The 23,963-nt window shown below is 36.8% G+C and overlaps 5 protein-coding genes, 1 non-coding gene and 1 pseudogene across 7 annotated transcripts; 4 read left to right on the top strand and 3 right to left on the bottom strand.

The window, feature by feature from the left end:
- Nucleotides 1–127: 127 nt before the first annotated feature.
- LOC109165502 lies at nt 128–1,956 on the top strand (annotated as a pseudogene).
- Nucleotides 1,957–5,160: 3,204 nt separating this feature from the next.
- On the top strand, nt 5,161–15,599 carry LOC109165501 (cationic peroxidase 2-like). Of its 2 annotated transcripts, XM_019314300.1 has the most exons (4): nt 5,161–5,635; nt 5,740–5,902; nt 6,118–6,557; nt 15,582–15,599. In XM_019314300.1, the coding sequence occupies exons 1-3, from the start codon at nt 5,231–5,233 to the stop codon at nt 6,531–6,533; spliced, it is 984 nt and encodes a 327-aa protein (XP_019169845.1). In that variant the 5' UTR covers nt 5,161–5,230; the 3' UTR covers nt 6,534–6,557; nt 15,582–15,599. The 2 variants fall into 2 exon arrangements, with proteins under 2 accessions (XP_019169845.1, XP_019169844.1); XM_019314299.1 differs by lacking the exon at nt 15,582–15,599 and having other exon boundaries at nt 6,118–6,708.
- On the top strand, nt 7,393–7,464 carry TRNAP-CGG. Its single transcript has one exon. It is a non-coding gene; the product is annotated as a tRNA-Pro (tRNA).
- On the bottom strand, nt 7,565–8,905 carry LOC109165503 (chlorophyll a-b binding protein CP24 10A, chloroplastic). The gene is made up of 2 exons (XM_019314301.1): nt 8,536–8,905; nt 7,565–8,203 (listed from the first exon to the last, which is right to left on the bottom strand). The coding sequence occupies exons 1-2, from the start codon at nt 8,754–8,756 to the stop codon at nt 7,654–7,656; spliced, it is 771 nt and encodes a 256-aa protein (XP_019169846.1). The 5' UTR covers nt 8,757–8,905; the 3' UTR covers nt 7,565–7,653.
- Nucleotides 7,654–8,756, bottom strand: LOC109164838 (chlorophyll a-b binding protein CP24 10A, chloroplastic). The gene is made up of 2 exons (XM_019313385.1): nt 8,536–8,756; nt 7,654–8,203 (listed from the first exon to the last, which is right to left on the bottom strand). Exons 1-2 carry the CDS (start codon nt 8,754–8,756, stop codon nt 7,654–7,656), a joined length of 771 nt encoding a protein of 256 aa, XP_019168930.1.
- Nucleotides 13,935–14,927, bottom strand: LOC109164837. Its single transcript, XM_019313384.1, has one exon. It carries the CDS (start codon nt 14,925–14,927, stop codon nt 13,935–13,937), a length of 993 nt encoding a protein of 330 aa, XP_019168929.1.
- Nucleotides 15,600–20,320: 4,721 nt separating the features above from the next.
- LOC109164681 (non-specific lipid-transfer protein-like protein At2g13820) lies at nt 20,321–22,194 on the top strand. Its single transcript, XM_019313211.1, has 3 exons — nt 20,321–20,761; nt 20,928–20,954; nt 21,770–22,194. The coding sequence occupies exons 1-3, from the start codon at nt 20,413–20,415 to the stop codon at nt 21,955–21,957; spliced, it is 564 nt and encodes a 187-aa protein (XP_019168756.1). The 5' UTR covers nt 20,321–20,412; the 3' UTR covers nt 21,958–22,194.
- Nucleotides 22,195–23,963: the final 1,769 nt, after the last annotated feature.

Genomic DNA, 23,963 nt, shown 5'->3' with positions numbered 1-23,963 from the left:
AGAACAGCACATATTAACTCTGATCATTTACTTACACTACTAATCAACCAAATAATTGCTGCCACTAGGCATTAGCTAGTTGCATACTTAGCCCTTCGGCCCTTCCGAATGCCTATAAATATGGACCATCCTCCATAGCTTCAATACAACTCAAAAGCTCTATCTATCTACTGAGTTAATTATATACGATGGATTGCTTCAACAAAATGTGCATTCCATTGTTCCTCACGGCAGCCATGGCTGCAACAATGGTGTTCGGCCAAGGCACACAGGTTGGGTTCTACTCAACTACGTGCCCAAACCTCGAAACCATTGTCCAAAGTGCAGTGAATTCTCACTTTCAATCCGACCCCACAGTTGCACCAGCATTGCTCAGGCTTCACTTCCATGACTGCTTTGTCCATGGCTGCGACGCCTCCGTCCTCATCGACGGCCCCAACGCCGAGAAAACCTTCCTCTTTAACCAGGGGCTGCGTGGGTACGAGGTTATTGATGATGCTAAGCAGCAGGTTGAGGCTGCTTGTCCCGGTGTTGTCTCTTGTGCTGATATCCTCACTCTTGCTGCTCGAGACTCCGTTGTACTGGTAATTATTTATTTATATAATTATATATTTTTGAATCCGAGTCACTTGAAGGTGTCCACCAGCTAAGATTGTGCTGATCGGTGCAAACTGAAAAGGCTAATAGGCAGCTCCCACCGTCTTGATTGCCCTATATAATTATATATGTTAACATACATAATTAAATATTGGTCATTATTTTGTTTTATAATTCCTGGATTGTTCATGCAGACTAATGGACCGACATGGACTGTACCTTTGGGACGAAGAGACGGTTTGGTTTCAGTGGCGTCCGATGCGTCTAACCTGCCTGCTTTTACAGATTCTGTTGATGTCCAGAGGCAAAAATTTTCTGATAAAGGTCTTAACACTCAAGATCTTGTCACACTTGTTGGTAAGTACTTTTTAAAATTTTATAACTGATACAATACCGCTCACTCTTTCAAGAAAATTGTGAACAGTAGTATTTAAGTTGGTGTTAACCCGGTGACAAAATCTCAATTTACCCACAAAAACGAGAAATTTTCTTGAGAGACGGGTGCATGACAGGACAACACTAGTGGAAATTATGGCACCTGAAAAATTTTAAATTAAGTTGATACCAAAAAGTCCAAAAAGTAGTAGGAAATAGCAACAAAGGATTTTCGGATACCAAAAGTGGTCTGAACAAGACTTTCGACTTGATTTAAGTTCACTTTGAGGTGGTCGGAAATTCCATAATTTACACTAGTGCAAGTTAGAAGTGTCAATGAGTCACATTATTTAAAATTTAAATAACTTTTTTTTGTTGTGTTGAGAATATTTAAATTAAATATGATATTTGTTTGTTGGTAGGGGGGCACACCATTGGAACTTCAGCTTGCCAGTTCTTCAGCTACAATCAAACTTCTCAGCCAACGGCCCAGATCCCACCATAGATCCGGCCTTCCTCGCCACCCTGCAATCGCTCTGCCAAGGCGGCGATTCCACACGCGCGGCGCTGGACAACGGCAGCGGGAACACGTTCGACACCTCGTACTTCGACAACCTCAGCAAAAACCGCGGAGTCCTCGAGTCCGACCAGAAACTGTGGAACGACAATTCCACCAAACCCATCGTGGAAGGCTTTCTGGGAATCGCAGGAGTGGCTGGGCTGACGTTCAGCGTGGAGTTCGCGACGTCCATGGTGAAGATGAGTAACATCGAAGTTAAGACTGGCAGTGACGGTGAAATCCGCAGGGTCTGTTCTGCTTTCAATTGATCGGATTAAGAAATTAGGGTTTGCTTAATTATGTATACTAGCTAGGGTTTCGCCAGCTAGCGCAAGCTGCTTTATGATGAATAATCCGTTTCAAGAAATGTAAAATGGCATGAGTTGAGACTAAATAAACAGAAACCCTTTGCTGCATTTCACTAATTATCTTGTGACAAAAAGGTAGAATCGCTCAATTCAGACACGGGTGAGATTGGATCATTTGTCTCTTGTAACAAATTTCACCTCTTTGACTAGTTGGACTATTCATGCTGCCATTGCACTAATTATCTTTAAAAGTTGTAAGGATATAATGTGTTTGGTTCATGGGTTACACGGAAGAAATGAGTATGAAAGTCATACACATTGTTTGATTAACAACTTCTTAAAACACATATAAAATTTTATTACCGGTATAATTAAAAAAACTCATTACCTAATTTAAATCAAGTATGACCCCCATTAATTCAACCTAGCTTATCCCTCCTCATTTCGTTGCCTCCTCACAACATAGGATTAATACTTTTAGATTTTTAGTTCATATTATGCTTTGGATGTCATCTTATTAGGATCAATTGTGTTGATATTTTATTTTTGTATTTTTTAAATCTTTATTCCAATTATAGGGTCATACATAACCAAACAACAATATTGCTAATCATTTCAATCCTTGCCTAATACTAAACATGCAAAATACTTCCACCAATACTCATTTCAATTACCAAGTATTTGAGTCACTTCCGATTCCGATTCCCATGTTCGAACCAAACACACTTTTTTTAGTGACGAAAGAAACTAGCAACCACTATTCAAGAATGTGCACATGGTAAATCTTGCTCATGTGTAATATCATGCAAACCACACAGGAGATGTAAACCGCACTAAGAAGACCCCATGTAATAGGTTCAACCAAGAGGGTGTTGACAAGAATTGAACTTGTGACCTTCAAGTATAAAAATTATGTTCCACCCACTTGGTCACCCCTTTCGGGGGTTGAAAGTTGTATATTGTTTAGCTCGCACACGCACTGGCAACTCATGTGGTAAATTGTGGAGGCACTAGTCCTCCCAAATTTACCTAAAAATTAAAGTTGTTGAGTTATCGTTATTTACCTTTTCATCATCCAGTTAACTAGAGATTTTGCCCAGGTGAATATAAGTCTATAATCTTGCATACATAGCTTATTTATTCCGTAATCTATTATCTTCCAGAAGCTAATCCCTAGCACCTTGTGTCCAAAACCTTACAAACTTCAAAACTTGTTCAATCCAATCACCTTGTTTAGAATTTAATATATTTTGGAATATATTTTGTTCTCAATTTTATATAATTAATGAGATTTTGTCTAGTTATTAATTTATAATAATGGGATTAATCATTTCTAACTACTACCAATTAACGTTGTCTGAAACCTAGCTTGCATGCCCTTATAATTAGCGGCAATCATTCATCATCATCGTAAAAGATTGTCTGACGTGGTCAACGTTGACTTGGTATCGTAGGCAAAGTTGTCGACTCTGCAGAGTTGATCCTTCCACCTTCAAAGATCTCATGCACAAACGCGCAATGCTCATCACCAACCAAAACATTATCCATTTCGAACCAAACAAAAATGCTAACCAGTGAACTTGTAGTATACTAGCTTCGATCAATTTCATTCACTTCATTAATGTAATTAAGACCATTAAAATGTGGGCAATCCAATCGAACTAGTCTGATAATTAAGTTAATAATTAAAGATTTCAAATTTAATTTGCTTTTTTTTTTTTTTAATGGAAGATATCTATTCATTTTTTTGGTTTGAATTGATTAGTTATAGACAATCTAGACTGGTTATAAGGCAAGTTTTATCCCGAATGTCTTTTTGGGTAGCAACTTTGAGTGTTTTTTTTTTCATAAATCAAAGATGATTAAAATGTGTGCAATTAGGTACATATATATAATTGGGTGTCGATCTGTCTTTGCCAACCAAGAAATTCACTAACAATTTGTATATACTAATTGTTGAGTGCATGCATACATAAAGTTGGCAAATTATATATGTATCCCCCCACTCCTGATTAATATATAGATAGTGGGTTTCATCTACTCCACTATTAGAGGTTAAGGATAAAATAGTAAGCACTAGCTAGGAAGCCCGAGCAATAGATCAAGCAAAAATTAAGTTTGCGATCTTTTAGTTAGTATGAAAATTATGTTTTATTCACTTAGTTTAACCATTCATTTCGAGCAGTAGCTCAATTATTATTATTATATGTGATCACCATAGAATAATCATGCTTTTTGAATTTTCTTTCTGGGCTTTTCCTCCTTTATGAAACATTATTGAAGAAATTTGGAACATCACATGATTTAATTGTAGTATTATCCAATGTGAATGGAATAAGGTGAGATTTTAAGATGTCAAATATATACACTGCTAGTGGCACAATTGAAGGATCCAGGAACTTGATGGAATATAATGGCCATTTACTTAATTAATTAAAAAGATGACCTATATATATATATATATATATATATATATATATATATATATATATATATATATATATATATATATATATATATATATAACCCCACGTACTGCACAAGGTTACTGGTTTACATGCAGAAACTTTCATTTGTTGACTGCGAAATTTCAATACTAATTAAAGTGGACTAATATGCATGCAATTAATGGATAATTTGTCTGGGTATAATAGGATATTCTAACCAACATGGTTGGCGTGATAGTTCAGCATCTCATCCCTTAAATATGAGGTTGGGGTTTCAATCCCTACCCATGTGAATAGAGCAAACCATTTGACCAGTCCCCTACCACTTAGTGTGCTGACAGTAGGGACACCGGAATAGTCTTCTGACTGGCAGAGATACCCTGCAATTCAAGCAAAAGCTTATACATAACTGTAAATTAAAGAATTTAACCATTAGAAACTGGTGCATGCATACATTGTGGATCAGTTAAGACACCATAATCAACAAAGAGACGTACATAGACGACCAACATTACAAGTTTCAATATTTTGAGAACGACATATATTAGATGAAGAAGACGTTAAAAGTTAGGCCATAAATCCATATAATGCAGTGCTCTATCTCTCCAGTTAATTACTTAATTGGCAGTCTGACTATCTACCACAACTTATAAAACAATTATTATTAAGTAGTATATTAATCCATGCATGGTGCACCCAAGTCCTCCTACGACCTGACTAATTGTATACTAGACAAAACAAGGCTGCTGCAAATTGCACCCAATGCCAACTCACCATCTCAGCCAAAGTTTGACTTTTGGGCAATAGTTCTTTGACCCTTTTTACTTCTGTGTATCTATATATACCCTAACATCTTAGTAATCCATTCTCAAGAATCAATAGAGCTTCAAAATTAAAGCCTATATCTATTTAGTACTATTCGTTACCATCAATAATACAGTGTAATGGAGATGGGTGGTCTTAATAAAACCGCGATTTTGTTTCGTGTATTGTTGGTTGTTTTTGGTGCAACGTTAGTACTAGGACAAGGCACTAAGGTTGGGTTTTATGCGACGTCCTGCCCAACGGCGGAGTCGATAGTGAAAGCTACGGTGAAGTCGCATTTTCAGTCGGACCCTAAGGTGGCCCCGGGGTTACTGAGAATGCATTTCCATGACTGCTTCGTTCAGGGCTGCGACGCCTCCATCCTCATTGACGGCTCCGACACCGAGAAAACGGCCGTCCGTAACCAAGGGTTGAGAGGGTACGAGGTGGTTGACGATGCTAAGAAGCAACTCGAGGCTGCGTGTCCCGGGGTTGTGTCTTGTGCTGATATTCTGGCTCTTGCTGCTCGTGATTCAGTTGTGTTGGTAATGTTCTTTTCTTTGAGATAATGTAATAAGTTGGATTGGATTATATGTTGTTGTTTGATTGATACTAATGTTTTTCATGCATGTTTAATTTGTTCATGCAGACCAGTGGGCTAACTTGGCTTGTACCCACCGGACGTAGAGACGGGAGGGTTTCCTCCGCCGCCGATGCGGCTAACCTGCCGGGATTTACAGATTCAGTTGACGTCCAAAAGCAGAAGTTTTCTGATAAAGGCCTCACCACTCAAGATCTCGTTACCCTTGTTGGTAAGCATTAATAAATTAAAATATACACTATCAATTGGCTCAAATGTCTTTTACACCTAGTATAATCTTTCAGATTGTACCAGGTACTATTAACTCTAATATCATTATAATTCACGGTCAAAAACATCATTGTCAATTTTCTAATAATTTGATTTAGTATGAAGTCCAAATTAAACTAATTGTACGAGGTTAATTATTATTATTGTTTGTATTAGGTGGACACACCATAGGAACAACGGCTTGTCAGTTCTTCAGCTACAGGCTATACAACACATCATCCGCCACCATTGACCCATCAATCGACCCATCGTTCCTTGCCACGCTTCAATCGCTCTGCCCGCAAGGCGGCGACGGCACCAAGAGAGTATCACTCGACGACGGCAGCGAAACCAAGTTCGATACCTCGTTCTTTTCGAACCTCCAAAAGGGTCATGGGATTCTTGAATCCGACCAGAAACTCTGGACCGACAGCTCCACCAAAACGTTCGTGCAACGTTTTCTGGGCCTCAGAGGACTGCTGGGGCTGACGTTCAGCGTGGAGTTCGGGAAGTCCATGGTGAAGATGAGTAACATCGGAGTTAAAACTGGGAGCGATGGTGAAATTCGCAAAGTTTGCTCAGCTTTTAACTGATCATATATAGAACGATGAAAGTGCATGCGTGCATGATGTTATCTTTTTCTCCTTTTTGTTTTGTTATCACCGTATCATATCATATATATCAGCGCAAGCTGCAAATGTATTGGTTCCAATAAATTAAGTCCTTATCTGATAAAGATCAGAAGAGATAAGAATCAGATTTTACCTACTACAATGAATCATAGAGATATTTGTGCAAGAAAATCAATCTATTTCACTATTTAATTTGTTGCATACATCTTAATTTTACCAACTTTTGTCTCTTGAAAATAGCACTTTGACCCGAGTTTGAGTCAACTAGTTAGAAGGTACGGTAGAGCCTTTTAGTATAGTCACAATAATGAATTAATGATAATTGGGCTAACTGACCCATTCATGCTCGGGAGGATTGACTGGCCTATCCTACCAATCAACTTCAAAAATTGACAAGACTTATTAGAGTTTGATATAAACTATAATTGTGTTAGAAGGTAGCTAGAACCGTTTAGTATAGTCGCAATGATGGTCAGGGTAATCGACCCGTTCATGTTTAAGAGGATTGGTTAACCTACTGTTCAGTCGAGAGTACGATAGAATTTGTTATAAATGTCTTATATTCGCATTGTCAAGTCTAATAAATATATAGAAACCTACTTTAGTGTCTAAATTATACGTTAGATATCTTGTAACGATTAAGAGTCACTTTAATTTATAAATACTATCTTAATGTACTGAAAGGGATATGAAACTCTCCTAGATTAAATACACTATAATCTTTTACCCAAAAAAAAAAAAAAAAAAAAAAACACTATAATCCTTTGGCTCACTCCTAATACGAGAACGAGAATATTGTATTCTATGCAACGTTCAATGAGGGCATTTGGTCTAGTGGTATGATTCTCGCTTCGGGTGCGAGAGGTCCCGAGTTCGATTCTCGGAATGCCCCTTTCACAATGTTTTAATTATTGTTACTCCAGTTAGTTGCTATGTTTTTATTTTTTGGCATACAATTTATGTGGAAAGAATATGAACTCAGGGGAGGAACCGAAAGCATATATGCAGCAAGAAATCCAGTTTCTTCTTTTTCTACATTGAATGACTCTTTAATTACATCAAAGTACGTTTTAAATCCATCTTACAACCCAAGAGCGCCCAGAGGTGTCTTTCCCTGCCCAGCTTCAAAGTAAAAGATTAGCATAGCCAACATTGCAATTCTCGCATGCTTAATCTCCGCAAGCTTTAATCTCTCCAGCTTCTCCGTGTCCGGGATGTACTCCCCATTCTTAAGGGTTCCGGCGAAGCCTAGCGGGTCGAAGAACTTCCCGCCGGGGTACCCCTGCTCGCCGGTGAAGTTGCTGAAGTTCTCCGCCGTTCTTGACCACGGCGTAGCCCACTCCACTGATTGTGAGTCTGGGTTGAAGAAATCCACCCATCTCTTGCTCTCAACCCAGCCCATCAGGATAAGCTGCGTGCCCAGGAGTGAGCCGAAGGAGAAGGGGGCAATGGCGCCCGGCTGAGCTCCGGCCTCGAACCATGGAACGCCGCTCCATGCCTGCCCCACGAAGATGCCCAGCACCGCCGCCATTGCCCACCGCCCGTGGATCAGCTCCGCTTCTCTGTACCATTTCAGAAAAGCTGGGTCTTTTCCAAGACCCAATGGGTCAAAACCGTAGTCCCCTGGCAGCCTGCAATCCACAATTCAACACACAATTAGCAATTGCAATTCCGAACTGTTGAGATTAACCAGAACAAGAAACAATAATAATGACAGAAAGGGTAAAAAGACAAATTTATATGGTTCGGCAATGTGCCTACGTCCACGGGAGCGTAACAATACTCTTATACAATCAATATATTTATAGGCATGTACAAGGCATCTAATCCCTGTAGAAAAGTCTACCTGTTTCACTCATACTCAGACAAACTCATATTCCTAATCCATATACGAGAAAAACTCAACAAGAACATTCCAATATGGTATGAAACTCAAAAGATTGGAGCAGCAAATTAAACTTACGAGCCATCTAGCCATTCAGGGTCGACCAAGTTGCCGCCACCCCTAACACCAGGAAGCCAAGATTTCTTGGGAGCGGCAGCAGCCACCACAATGAACCTCTTGGGAGCAGAAGGCGCAGCCACGGCGGCTCTTGGCGCGGCCAGCAAGGTCTGGGTGTTCTTGCCGGCGGTCAAGAAGGAGGAGCTCAAGCCGTGTAGCACAGCAGCAGATGTGGTTGCCATGTCTTCTGCTTCTTCTTCTTCCTCTTCTGGTTTCTCCTTGGAATGGATCTAATGGAGAGTGAAAGCTAGCGATGAAGAAGAGATATGTTGGGATTGGAGTAAATGCAGAGGTGGCCTGGGTTGATATATGGCTGAGAGAGCAGGGAAAATAAAATGGTTGCCGCTGAATGGAGCCATGTAGGATGAGTGAAATCTAGGAAGGAAATCTTTGATCTTTAGTGGATAGATTTCAGACCAATAAAATGGAGATATGCATATCTATCTCACCTGTTTGGCTCCACCACTTCCAACCACTTGAGTCACTTCACCTTCAGTTTTTTTGGTTTTTTTTTTTCTTTTTTTAATATCACTATGTCTTGATCAGGCTCTAACGATAAGAGATACATTTAAGCTCATATTATACTCATACTTATCCTCTTCGCACTGGTCTATTCAATTAAAGAGAAAAGTGCTTATCAGAATGATTTTTTCATACAAAAAAAAGTTCGAAACTTCCGATATCATTTAAAAAATGAAAGTGCACGGTACTGGTTCATCTCCTCTAACATTAACTACTAACTCCTATGATTAAGAAAAAATCAGGCGTGAAAGAGAACACTTACTAAGTAAATTGGTAATGTAATTGTAAGAATTTTTTTGTCAAACACCTTGTGTTCAAATAATACCTTTGTAGCTCCTCTTGAGAGAAAGTCACAGGATCTAACCCTTTTTTAGACTGCAGTTGTGTTCAAATAGTACCTCTGTGACCTTTTTTTTTTTTTTTTTTTTTTTTTTTTCAATCGAACTGATGGTTTGCTCATCTTATATTAATTTTCCAATTCAAAATTTATTGAAAAGCGTAATATTAAAATTTGGTTTCAAGGATATCATAGGATAATGATATCAAGCTAATATTTGTTAAATGTTTGATGCCCGTTAGCTCTTAGCCGGTGGATTTGCAGGGACAATGCAAAATGTAAATAGACTATGATATGAAGTAGAGAGAGTATGAGAACACCAGGAAAAGATTATCTTTGCATTATCAAGAAAACAACCTTTTATAGTACAAAGAGATGTATGTTACAAATCACTACATAATGACAAATTAATCATAATAAAGGGACATAATGTCCATAATAAATATATTTTGTAACACTCCCCCTTGGACATTATTTTGCCATAATCATGCCTCGTTAAAAACTCGCTAGAAAAACCCTGTGGGAAAAACCTAGTCGAGAAAAGAGTACATGATATATGGATAATGCATGTGTTGCTTTGGTTGCCTCATTAAAAACCTTACACTGAGAAAACCCTGTGGGAAAAAAACTCAGCAAAGGGAAAAAGAGTACAACTGTAAACCTTCTGGGTTTAGGTATAAAACATAAGGATAAGTCTTGATCTTCTGGATCAAAGTGAATAAATTGATCTTCTAGATTAATAATTTTGTTACATTCAAGATGTTGTTGCTCCCCCTGAAGACAACAGCCTTCCTAATCTACGCATACCAATTTTGTATACATACTTTTCAAAAGTAAATGTAGGTAAGGACTTAGTAAATAAATCTGCCAGATTCTCACTTGACTGGATCTTTTGGACTCGTATTTCACCGCTCTTCTGGAGTTCATGTGGATAAAAGAATTTTGGTGTAATATGCTTGGTGAGATTACCTTTAACATATCCATTACTCATTTGTGCAACACATGCTGCATTGTCCTCGAACAGGACAGTGGGGATCTTTCCATTATTCATTATTCCACACGAGTCTTGAATATTGTGTATTAATGACCTCAACCATACACATTCTTTGGAGGTCTCGTATAAGGCAATAATCTCAGAGTGGTTTGAGGAGGTAGCTACTAATGTTTGTTTAACTGATTTCCATGAAACAGCAGTACCTCCAGAAAGAAACACATATCCAGTCTGAGATCTAGCATTATGCGGATCAGACATAAAGCCAGCATCCGCGTATCCCACTAATGTGGTGTCTTGGTCTCTCTTAAATAGAAGGCCAAGATCCTTTGTACCTTGTAAATATCTGAAGATATGTTTTATGCCATTCCAATGCCTTCTGGTTGGAGCAGCACTAAAACGAGCTAGCATGTTTACTGAAAATGCAATATCAGGTCTAGTGCAGTTGGCAAGATATAAAAGTGCTCCAATGGCACTTAAGTAAGGAACTTCTGGTCCCAGAATACCCTCATTATCTTCTTTAGGTCTGTACGGGTCCTTCTCAACTTCAAGTGATCGGACTACCATTGGAGTACTAAGTGGATGGGACTTATCCATGTAGAATTTCTCCAATAACTTGTTTGTGTATTTGGATTGGTGTATGAATATCCCTTCAGGGAGGTGCTCGATCTGCAGGCCGAGACAGAACTTGGTTTTTCCCAAGTCTTTCATTTCGAATTCCTCTTTTAAGCACAAGCATGCCCTCTTGACATCCTTGCCTGTCCCTATGATGTTTATATCATCTACATAGATTGATATAATGCAGAAACCATTAGTTGATTTCTTTGTAAAGATGCAAGGACTAATATCTTTATTTTCATATCCTTGTTTTAAGAGGAATTCACTCAATCGACAATACCACATTCTTCCTGATTGTTTTAAGCCATACAATGACTTTTGTAGCTTTACGCTGAACATATTTTTATTTGTATTTCCTTTACATAAAGGATTTTGGATGCCCTCAGGTACTTTCATATATATGTCAGCGTCTAGTGACCCATATAAATATGCGGTCACAACATCCATTAACTGCATTTTTAAATTCATTTTTACTGCCAGCGATATTAGATAACGGAACGATGTGCCATCTAAGACAGGAGAGTAAGTTTGTTCAAAATCTATTCCGGGTCTCTGTGAGAACCCTTGAGCTACCAGTCTCGCTTTGTATCTGACCACCTCATTTTGTTCATTCCTCTTTCGTACAAATACCCATTTGGATCCTACTGGGATCACGCCTTTAGGGGTAAGTACAGGAGGACTAAACACTTTTCTTTTATTTAGCGAGTTGAGCTCAGCCTCAATTGCTTCTTTCCATTTCAACCAATCAGAGCGCTTCCGGCACTCCATTATAGTTTTTGGTTCTGGATCCAGATTATTGAAAGAAATGTGAAGAGCAATTGTAGAGGCGAATTGGTCGTCGACGACTGTTACATTTCTATTAAGATTTTCTCCTGTTTTGAAAAAGTTTATGGCAGATTCTATATTTACTTCAACCAAGTCTTTCTCATTTGCTATCATATCTTGGTGAAGGTGTTCCGTGTTCCCAGTGTTAGGTTTATTTGTAGCACGTGCATTTACACTGGGTATTTCGTCTTCAGGACGATTTTGGAGTAACTGTGATTGTTTATTGTTTTTAATTTTCCGCGGATTTACATCTTTTGCACCAACTGGTCTTCCACGCTTCTGGCGTCGGACAGTGTCGGCGTTAGTATTTGGTCCTTTGGGGACAATTATCCTTGATGGAGCATTTTCTGCAGGAATATAGGACTTAGTTACTCTTTTATAATCATTAAACGCATCTGGCAGATTATTTGCTAGTTTTTGCAAATTTATTATTTTCTGAACTTCAAGTTCAGTTTGACTAGTACGTGGGTCAAGATATTGAAGATCTTTTTCATCCCATGAAATTTCGTGGCATTTTTTCAAAGCTGGGCTTTTCTCTCCCCCTAATGCCGGGAAATGATCTTCATCAAAAATGCAGTCAGCAAACCGTGCAGTAAACTGATCTGCTGTCATAGGCTCAAGGTATTTAATGATAGAAGGGGATTCATACCCAACATAAATACCTAACCGACGTTGCGAGCCCATTGAAGAACGATGCGGAGGTGGTATAGGTACGTAAACCGCACAGCCAAAGACACGCAAATGAGAAATGTCTGGCTCATTACCACGTACAAGTTGTAGAGGGGAATAATCGTGATATGCAGTTGGCCGGAGTTGAATTAGGTTTGCAGCATGCAACACTGCGTGTCCCCAACAATTTACTGGTAGACTGGACCGTTGTAGTAATGGTCTAGCTATTAGTTTAATTCTTTTGATAAGAGATTCAGCTAAACCATTCTGGGTGTGGACGTATGGTACAGGATGTTCCACCTTAATTCCCATGGCCATACAATAATCGTCAAAAGCTGACGAAGTGAATTCACCAGCATTATCCATTCTTATGTTCTTAATAGGATAATCGGGAAATTGGGCATTCAACCTAATGATTTGGCTTATGAATTTTGCGAATGCCATATTTCGAGTGGACAACAAACACACATGTGTCCATCGGGTGAAGCATCAATAAGGACCATAAAATATCGAAATGGTCCGGATGAAGGATTAATTGGTCCACAAATATCACCCTGTAGCCTCTGCAGGAAGACAGGTGACTCAAAACCAATCTTAGGACGCGAGGGACGAACAATAAGTTTTCCCTGTGCACATGGAACACATGTGTAATCTTTTGTAGAAAGAATGTTTGTCCTAAGAAGGTTATGTCCAGTTGAATTTGAAAGAATCCGGCCTATCATTGTTTGCCCAGGGTGACCTAAGCGGTCATGCCATAGACTGAAAGAATGTGTATCTTTAAACTTTACTGCGAGTGCAACGCAGGAGTGCTGGGGCCTGATATATGAATAATACAGGCCTGAAGAAAAGGAAGGAAGTTCTTCAATTTCCTTTTTCTGGTTATTGACCGTTTTGGTCAAAACAAGAAATTCGGTATTGTTTTTAGTTTTAGTTTCTATGTGGAAACCGTTGGACCGAATATCCCTGAAACTGAGCAAAGTTCTTTTTGATTGAGGATATAGGAGGGCTGAATCAATGATCAACTTTGTTCCTTTAGGAAGAATAAGTGACGCTCTGCCGGAGCCCACAATAGGGATGTCATCATTCGCTATGGTTGAAAGGTTGCCTTTATGTTCCTTGAACGTTTGGAAAAATCTCCGGTCTGTCAGAATAGTGTGCGTAGTCGCACAATCAACCAAGCATAGGGTTGATTCATCTCCCATATCTCTAAAGAAAAGGGATGGGTATCAAGATAATGTCTAAGAAGAATCCATTGTATTTATTCAAAAAAAAACAAAAGAGTTCAAAGATAAGGGATCCATTATTCATATAGGACAAAGGAGTTCAAATATAAACATGCACGCAGGCATGAAGTAAAATGGATGTCCATAAGAAAAAGGAGAGAAAAGAATAGGAGTATCACTCCTGATCTCCATAATCAGCTAGTTCATCGCCTAGCAGGTCATCATTCCCTAAGATGAGGGCATTTGCTTCAGGCAAAGATGATTGCCCAGAATCTTTCTTCTTTTGTCCTCCTTCTTGCTGGAGCATCTTTTGGTAAGCCTCGACCAGATGTTTAGGAGTCCTGCATGTCCTAGACCAATGTCCTTTGCAACCACATTTATAACATGGTTGCGACTGACCAGAGTTCTGTTGTGACTTGTTTGGTCCATTTCTTTGAGTTTGCTTGTTCTGAGGACGGGAGTTACTACCGCTAGCTCCCCCTCTGCCACCTCGCTTTGGGCCCCTGCCACGGCCTCTCCCCCTTCCCCGGCCTCGACCCCGCCGATTGTCGCTCTGCTGGGCAACAATGTGTGCTTCAGGCACAGGTGCAGCGCCAGTTGGACGCGCATTGTGATTTTGCATCAATAACTGGCTATGCTTTTCCGCCACTAGTAAATCCGTAATGAGCTCTGGATGCGTATCATATTTTGTATTCCTGTACTGCTTCTGGAGCACAAGGTCATTTGGATGGAACGTGGATAGAGTTTTTTCAATCAGATCCTCGTCCGTAATTGTTTGCTTACAGAGCTTCAATTGTGACACAATTTTGTGTAGGGCGGAGTTGTATTCAGTCACAGACTTAAAGTCTTGAAATCGGAGGTTAAGCCAATCATGTTGGGCCTGGGGTTGGACCAATGACGTCTGTTGGTCAAAGCGTGCATTAAGAGATTTCCAGAGGACATAGGGGTCTTTTTCTGTTAAGTATTCATTCTTGAGGTCGTGGTTGAGATGGTGGCGGAGGAAAATGAGCGCTTTTGCCTTCTGGGCGGCAGTGCTCGTAGATGTCTCTTCAATGGTGTCCAGCAGTTCTGTAGATTGGAGATATATCTCAACATCAAGTGCCCAAGTGAGGAAATTGCTTCCATCGAGGGCGAGTTCAGCGAATTCTCGTTTTGCGAGAGCAGCCATTTCTACAGAAAATATTTGAATGAGGACCATAAAAAAATGGAATGTGTGGCCTAGTTTATTTCAATAAACGAAAGGCCCAAAGAAAATATTATATATCATGCCCCAAAAAAAATGGTCCAAATAAATTAGGGGCTTGAATGAGAAAAAAAATAGCCCATGAATGATGGTGGTCCAAAAAAGAAATATGCAAGAAAAGGAGGGCTTTAATAGAAAACCCTAGGCCATAAAGAGGAAAAAAAAACTGATAAATAGGCCAACGGTTTCCATCGATCAGCAGCACAGGTGCCGTCCAGCGTACCACCTCGCCGCCATGCACCGATCGTCGCCACCGACACACTTTCGGACGCCGATCGCAGATCACACCATCACAAGATTTTGGTTCGTATATATATTTTGATTTTATACGGTTCAAAGATTCAAGGGAGAGAACAAAACTCTATTATTGAAAGGAACTCTATATTATACGGTTCGTATATAGTTTTGATTTTTTTATTTATTTTAATTTGATTTTGAAAAAAGCAGTAAACAAAACTCAAAGGGAATCATTTGAAATCAGATAGGATCACAGCATATATACTGAAATCAGGATATTTAAGATAGGATCACAGTATAAGCAGTAAACAAATCACTCTTTACAAATCACTGCATACATACATATATATATATATATATATATATATATATATATATATATATATATATATATATATATATATATATATATATATATATATATATATCAGATAGGATCACAGTATTAAAATATACTATTTATGCATATATGTGTATTTCCAGTAAAACAATAATCTTATGCCCAAATTTCACATATATGAATAAAAGGATAATCATATCTCAAAGTTTATTTAACAACACCATGTAATTGTTAACAAAACTAAACTACGGAGTACCAATTTATTTTGAATTGATCATGCAATTGATCTACGTAGCAAAACAAAACAAATTATGTAAATTATATGTTTGAACAGATGCATAAAACAGATAGAGACATACATGTTTTGAATTTTTCTTCCATATGAAATCCTCACATAGTAATGACAAACATAGTGAGAAATAAGCAGTAAAAAAAATTCATATACAGGTACTTAAGCAAAGCACAAAAGCACAACGGATGAGATAGTTTATAGCAACTATGGGAAAAGCAATACCGTTCACCGGAGAAAATTGGGATCGTGCTGATAACGTGTTAAATGTTTGATGCCCGTTAGCTCTTAGCCGGTGGATTTGCAGGGACAATGCAAAATGTAAATAGACTATGATATGAAGTAGAGAGAGTATGAGAACACCAGGAAAAGATTATCTTTGCATTATCAAGAAAACAACCTTTTATAGTACAAAGAGATGTAGGTTACAAATCACTACATAATGACAAATTAATCATAATAAAAGGACATAATGTCCATAATAAATATATTTTGTAACATATTCTATTTAAGGTTGTAGTATCATCTTTTACATAGATGTGCACATTTGAAGACCATCACTTTAAGGTAATTAAAAAGTGAACTCTAATACAACAGTTGGATCAAAATCTTACTTTTATATATGTATTATATTATAGAATTATCAATTAAGTATTTTAAAGTAAGAGTCAAATATTACAGACGTTATTTAAAAGATAAAATTCAAATTAATCTTGCAAATGATGATAACATCGAGTGTTACATACAAACGAATAAAATAAATAAAATTAGAGAGTTGCTCGTAAGCTCATGCCATACCCGAGTTTTGTTATAGAGCTAAAACAACTTAATACGGAGTACTAATTTCTTTCAGAAATAAATAAATAATAATAATAATAATAATAATAATAATTTGAATGGGCCGAAAGCCCATTCCCTCATCCGTGTGAAAACATTTAACTTGTTTAATAGTGTTGTTATGGCATCTTGGCCCAATAACGTTGGAAAATGCTATGTACTCTAATTTTCTACCATCGATTTAATTCTCACATACAAAACTTTGATGTAAAAACTTGTATTGAGATCCACATGAAAAAAATAGTCTATCAGAACTTGCCACATTAGAAAGTAAAATTGATGGAGTAAAATATGCGAGTACATGTAGTAGACCCCAATAAAGTTAAATTAAACGGCATCCCAAGGTCCATGTCAGCACACTATCCAATCACTACCGATCCAAACCCGACTCATGACTCAAATCAAATACTCAAATTATTACAGGACAACGAGTTAGATCGATGCCATTATACAAGATCTGTCTAGTGCAATTTATATTTTAAATGTGATTTAATTTACAGATTATTATACATGAACGAAATTTACTTAGCATACACTATCGAGTGATGGCTGGCTACATATTTTTCTCCTTATCCAAAAAAAAAAAAATCAAATACTCAAATAGTCCACAAAAATTAGCAAAGTACACTATCTTGAAAAAATATTATACAGTCTACACATGATGAAATATGAGCAATCCATTACTTTTGTACCCATTAGTCATCACCAAAATCACTACTTATCACATTCAGTGTTTAAAAAATTAAATCGCTAGGCGCTCCCTGAGCGTCCGGAGGGCGCCTAGCAGCCTTTAATTTTTTTATTTTTAAAAATTTTGGGAAGAATTGATAATTATAAACTATTTAATACTTTAATAGTTAATACTAAAATATAAAATATTAACCTAAAAAACATCTTAAATTGTATAAAAATTTATAGAATCAAAACACAATTTCACAAATTCACAACTCACAAAGTGTCAACTTAATTAGTTCCAAACTTCCAAATCAACAGAGAAACGACGTCGTTTTGAGTGATTTGAACGACTTAGGGTTATTTCGCTCAAAACGACGTCGTTTTGAACAAAATAACTTATTAAAAAAAATAAAAGAATGGATAATCAGTCGACTAGGCAGCCGGTTGGTGCCTAGTGTTTAGGCGTCCGCGATTTTTGTAACCATGATCATAGTTAAAAACACAACAATGCCTCAAAATAAGTAATTGAATGGATAAAGCATGATTCTCGTCTACTTTTTTCCAATCAAGTTTGTTGTATATATATGATCTTCTTGGTGTGATTAATTTCTTTTATGTGATTTGTATTTAAGTAAAGTCCAAATATCCTAAAAACCCCCAAAATTTCCAAGCATAGTGAAGTGCCATCTTAACCGGAAATAATAGCTAACTCTATTTTTAATTTGTAGTTAGAATTTCTTCACCGAAACTATGTTAAAATGTCAATTCAATTATTAAGCATCTAACTAATTCAATTGATCATAAAATATGAGTTTCAACTCCAAACATAAGAAACTCTCACCATATTTATTTTGAAGATGGATACATAAAGTAAATTGTGATGATGAATTCTTTTACTCCTTTTGTCTAATTTTATGTATTTGATTAGGTTAATGATGTTTGATAGAATTATTTTTAATTTAATTTTTAAAATTTATATATTTAGAAACTACATTAAAAATAATATTAAAAAAAAATTACAAATAATTTTAAAATACTACAAAATAATTAAAAAAATTATTTAATTAATAATACTCCGTAGTAAACATAACAGGTAAAATAGACAATATAATTATTAAATTAATTTAGCATTATGTTTTGGGGATTGGAGCCTCCACCGAAAAAAAAAAAAAATGACCAATTGGCTATCATCCATACACCATAATCATATGGCCACAACTCATACGTACACATCAAATCATGTCTCCTTCACGTATTCCTCAGCACTCCTTCATGGGGTCCCCACCATATACCTTTTTATTTTTTATTTTTTACTTTTATATAATTATATTTTAATTTCGTTAAATTATATTTAAGAGCAAAACTTATATGAGATCGTCCCACATTTGATATATAATATTTTTTTTAATTAAAGTATAATAATTTTTTATGTATTTATAAAAAGTATTACATGTTACTTAAAAAGTACATATTTTATAATATGACGATTTTATACAAATCTTATTCGTATCTTAAACTCATAAACTCACAATAAATTGAGTTAACCTAGACTACCTAGTTTAATTTATAGACTCAATATCATTTTTCATTACATGTATTCTTATTTAATTTTAACGTATTAATTAATTATTAATGTTGAATTTTACAATTATACTATTTATTCTTTTCATTTTTAATTCATTATTTAGATCAAGTAAAAAAAAAAAAAGTGCTTTTTTTTTTAACAATAAGAACAATATCTTTTCATTTGTATTCTCTTGATTTTTTCATACCATATTAATACTAGCTTTTCAATTTATATCTCGATATATCGATTTTTATATTGAAAATAAAAGAAAAAGTTGTAATAAATTGATTTTATAGTACTAGAGAGGCTAATCAAGCTTAATTTGAACATAAACTAGTAAAAGAATAAGCTATATACTTTATATATGCCCATGGCATGCATCGTCATCATTTCCTCCATCATTAATCTTTATTTGCATGCTTAATTTGAAGGATCTAAGCAAAAGCAGCATGGGTTCTTCTTATATATATTATAGTTTTTTCTTATATGTCTCCTCTTGTATTCCAAAGGAGAGTGTAGATTTATGTCATATTTATGTTTGGTTAATATTATCAGCTGATTAGCACAATATATTAATACTTTAAATGGTTACAATATCACGAGTGTTATAAGTGTAAACAAGTTAAGATAACTCTTGCAAGTTAAGTTGAGTTAATAAATTATTTTCTCGATGGTTAATGCTTTAAATGGTTGCAACAACTAATGTCCCGTGTTCTATAAGTGTAGATAAGTAGTTAAGATGACTCTTGCAAATCAAGTTGAGTTAATAAATTATTCTCTCCATAGGATCGATTTGTGTTAATTAGCTATTCGAAAGATTGATCATTAGATGTAACAAGATGTATATGTTGTTTGAATTGCTGGACCAATTGAGTTGTACGTTTTATATATAAACCTCTTACTATAGTTTCAAAACCAAAAATTAATTTGTCTAATGCTTTAGCATCCAATGTTATAATACAAAATTGAAATGAGTGATCGAGTAAATAAAGCATGATTCTTATATCTAAAGGTTAAATTCGTTGCGCATGATCTTTCTAATGCAGTTTACGTTTCTCGTATTATACATTGAATGAAATTTAACCAATATGGACCCTCAATATACTTTTTTTTTAATTACAAAAAGCTATCCTACTTTCTATGAAGGAGTGATCTTATAAATTTTTAATTTTCAAGTATACATTTTCAAATTACAAAACCTAATTCCTCGATCCAATGGAACGAGGGCACATCAATTCCTAGCCCCACCACGTGTCCCTTCCACGTTAACATCATACCCGATTCTATCCCCCGCCCCGAGTCCGAAAAAAAAACAGAAGAAAAAAACCAACTCCATCTTCACTCTTCATTTCATTATATATATAAACCTTAAAAGACTCAAAAAACCTCCATAGACCACAGTTTCTTACGCCAACTTGTTTCCGCCTATAATTCCGACGACAAAATCTCTCCTTTCCGATCAAAAATGGCTATGGGCTTGAACGCATTTGGGCCCGTAGTGCTGGGATTGCTTGCCCTCTGGGCTGTCACCGCGGATTCCGCCCACCATTCCGCGCCGGCGCCGGCGGTGGACTGCAACAGCGTAGTTCTGAACCTGGCGGACTGCCTCTCCTTCGTGACCAACGGGAGCACGACGAAGAAGCCGGAAGGCACCTGCTGCTCCGGGCTGAAAATGGTGCTGAAATCCAACGCCGAGTGTCTCTGCGAAGGCTTCAAGAACAGCGCCCAGTTGGGAGTTGTCCTCAATGTCACCAAGGCCTTGTCTCTCCCCGCCGCCTGCCATGTCTCCGCCCCCTCCGTCAGCAACTGCGGCCGTGAGTATATTATTACACGCCGGAGATTTTCCGGCCACTTTCTGGGATTTGATAAAATGCAGGGGAATCAGGGGTTTTCATTAAAAAGTTGAAACCTTTTTCATTATTTGCATCTTTCTTGTAAGATACTAAGATGTTTTGTTCTTTTTTTGTGTATTATATACAGTGAGCAGTGGAACCATTTCTTCTCCCGGTGAGTCATTTTGAGCAATGGTTTTCATTCTTTAATCTTCTTTGATGAAACTATCCTTAACTGTGGGTCTCAAAGGGATCATTAATTGTTGGACACTTTGCTTAAAGATGAAAGTGAAAGTGGATATTGTTGTTCAGTAATCTTTATGCTGTTATTTGACTTCTTGTTTTAGTTTGGTTTTGTTAATCAAATCAAACTGGTTAATGTTAGATCATTAAGCATAGATTTGTATGTGAACCTGATGTTATCAGAGCAAAATACTATACATAGTCCCAAATATTACATGTTTTGCCATTTAACCCTACACTCTGGCTTGTTGGTTCGACCAATCATCTTAAAGTCTAGACCCACTGAGACCTCGGGTCATTGAGAGACCTTGATTGATCAGAAAAACCGAAGAATTCAAGAAAACACAGCCTAGTATCTCAAGCATTTTTCTTTAACATTGTTACTTCATAGTATTAGAACAGAATTAGAGTCCATTACTTTTGTCATTAGAGCCTTAGAGGTAATTGTTTCATTTTTCAAATCCATATGATCCATGAGATGATTCATATCTAGTCAAAGGAGCAATGGAAGCAGTGGGGCCTAGCATGCCTGATCCCTGCATCATTGCAAGAAATGATAGCAGCAATTCTCAGCAGGCTGACACTGTTTTTTAATTTTTATGGTCAAATACTCTGATAACACTATACTGATACTAGTTCAACATTGGGCCAATTTATCAGCCATTGAGATTGCCAGAAATTCTTCTCCTATTGGGCCAAGATCGAAGTTCATAAATCATAACATTATCCATTTCTCAATCTTTGCAGCTCACTCCCCCTCGGCTTCACCACCGAGCAAAACCGCAGATGCTCCTATTGGGGTTGCAGGCGCTCCTAGTACGGCTGTAGGAGCTAAGGAAACCAGCCCGGCACTGTCTCCAGGAAGCTCGGGTTCTTCTGGGCTCGCCCCCGTTGGATCCTTGGCGTTTATGCTGCTCATTGTATTGATGTGGTGATTCTTGAGATGAAGAGGGGTCAGCATGCGGGGCAAGAGTTGTTATGATGTTATAGTAGTGTAGTAGCTGTGGGGTGTATTTCCTGTTTGTGTTGATTAATGATTATTATTATTGTTGTTGTTATCATTATTGTTGTTATGACAGTAGAAAGCAGTGTTTGCTGGTCCCTTTGGTGTCTCAGGTTTTGAATTGGAATGAGATATACTTTGTTCTTAGTTCATATGCTACTTTGGCCTACTTATCTCAGATCTAACCAATTGGCATGTGAACTATTTTGGACTTCAATTATAATGGCCAGCATGCATAGTAAGGCAATTTATATCATGGACTAGGTATACATAGCAATGTGGACTCTGGATCAAAATGACGATGTACAAAATTTATACTCGTAAAGTACATAATTTTATAACACAAGACACAGGAAATCACAACACAAAACACATACACATGTTATATGTTTATTTATTTTTCAAATCTGATTTTGATACAAAATTTGTGTTCATATGCACAAAATTTCACAACAGAAGACATACATTCATAACTTAAGACACAATTACTAATTTGTTTCAGGTACAGAATCCATAATCTTAAAAGTACAAAATTTCATAACACAACACAAAAAAAAGACTCACAAAATAAAACAAATGCACATGCACCAGGGTCCACAGTGCACTATGGACCCTGATCCATGATATAAGGAACCCTGCTCATTGTCAAGCTCCTGATTCACAATTCAACCAACCCAAAATAATTTTATAAGGAATATTGTTTTGCTAGCTAGTAACCTTATTGTGTATGGTTTGAATCAACACATTCCACAATTTATTTCCTCCACCCTTCTACCGAACAAGCTAAAAGCGGTAATGTGCCTTAAGTTAGTGATTTAAATTTATAAAATATATTTTGCCCAGAATCAATGCCATTCCAGTTGAAGTAAATGAGTTCTTTTTAAGGAAGATGGATGGGTTGCATTATTAAGTATGGTAAATTTCGAACGGCTAAAACATATGCATGTCATTCTCGTACATAACAAATTGATGAGCAGCAAAATGTCCTGACATGCAACAAACATGTGTTCCACTATAGTTCTTATAATTGCGACTCAAAACTGAATTCGATCAGTATTGTAAATGTATAGTGTTGGGCGTCGGCCAGTTGGCCGAGTTCAGTCCCTGCTTATCATGGAGGAGTGTGGTTAAATGTTTAATGTTCACCTACTTATCATCAATTGGTTTTAAGTAAGATATGAGTCAATGATTATATTAAATGCAACGCTAAGATCATAGAATATGGATGGAGTGTATTTTTTGGTAGATGGAGTGTATTTAGTAGGAAATGTGTAATTTTATATCGATGAATATATTGTTAATAGATGCAGTACAACATGTGGTAGTAGATTACGGCAATTTATATCCTACACCACGGCGCGCGTTGCACTATGCGCCCAGATGCAAAACGACGTCGTTTTAATTTATTTATTTTTTTTTTTTGAAATTTCCCGCCCCAGTGAATGGCAGTAGTTTTTTCTTTAAAAAAAAAAAACCCGCTGTTTAAGAATGTACATAATGTTATACTAGAATACACATAATGTTATACATGAATGTACATAATTATATAACAAAATATACATACTCTTTTTAAAAGATAATACACATAATCTAACATAATACATAATAAACATAAACTTTTAACATAATACACATCAACTCTTAACATAATACACACAAATTTTATGATTCGGATGTACATAATTGTATAAAAAGAATGTACATAATTGTATAAAAAATACACATAACTGTATGAACCAATATACATAACGTTGTGAACAAATACACATAACGTTGTGAACAAATACACATAATCTCAGCAACTTTCTACGCGCCTCCCAACACTACCCAAAACGACGTCGTTTTGGGAGGCGCGCGGCGAACAGTACTATGTGCGCCGTGGTGTAGGATATAACGATTGGTAGATTACTATGTGACTGCGATTTTGGGGGGCTCTCA

Source organism: Ipomoea nil, unplaced genomic scaffold, assembly GCF_001879475.1.
Source record: "Ipomoea nil cultivar Tokyo-kokei standard unplaced genomic scaffold, Asagao_1.1 scaffold3069, whole genome shotgun sequence".
Taxonomy (NCBI): domain Eukaryota; kingdom Viridiplantae; phylum Streptophyta; class Magnoliopsida; order Solanales; family Convolvulaceae; genus Ipomoea; species Ipomoea nil.
Note: the sequence above shows the minus strand (reverse complement) of the source record. Positions and strands in the feature narration are given on the sequence as shown.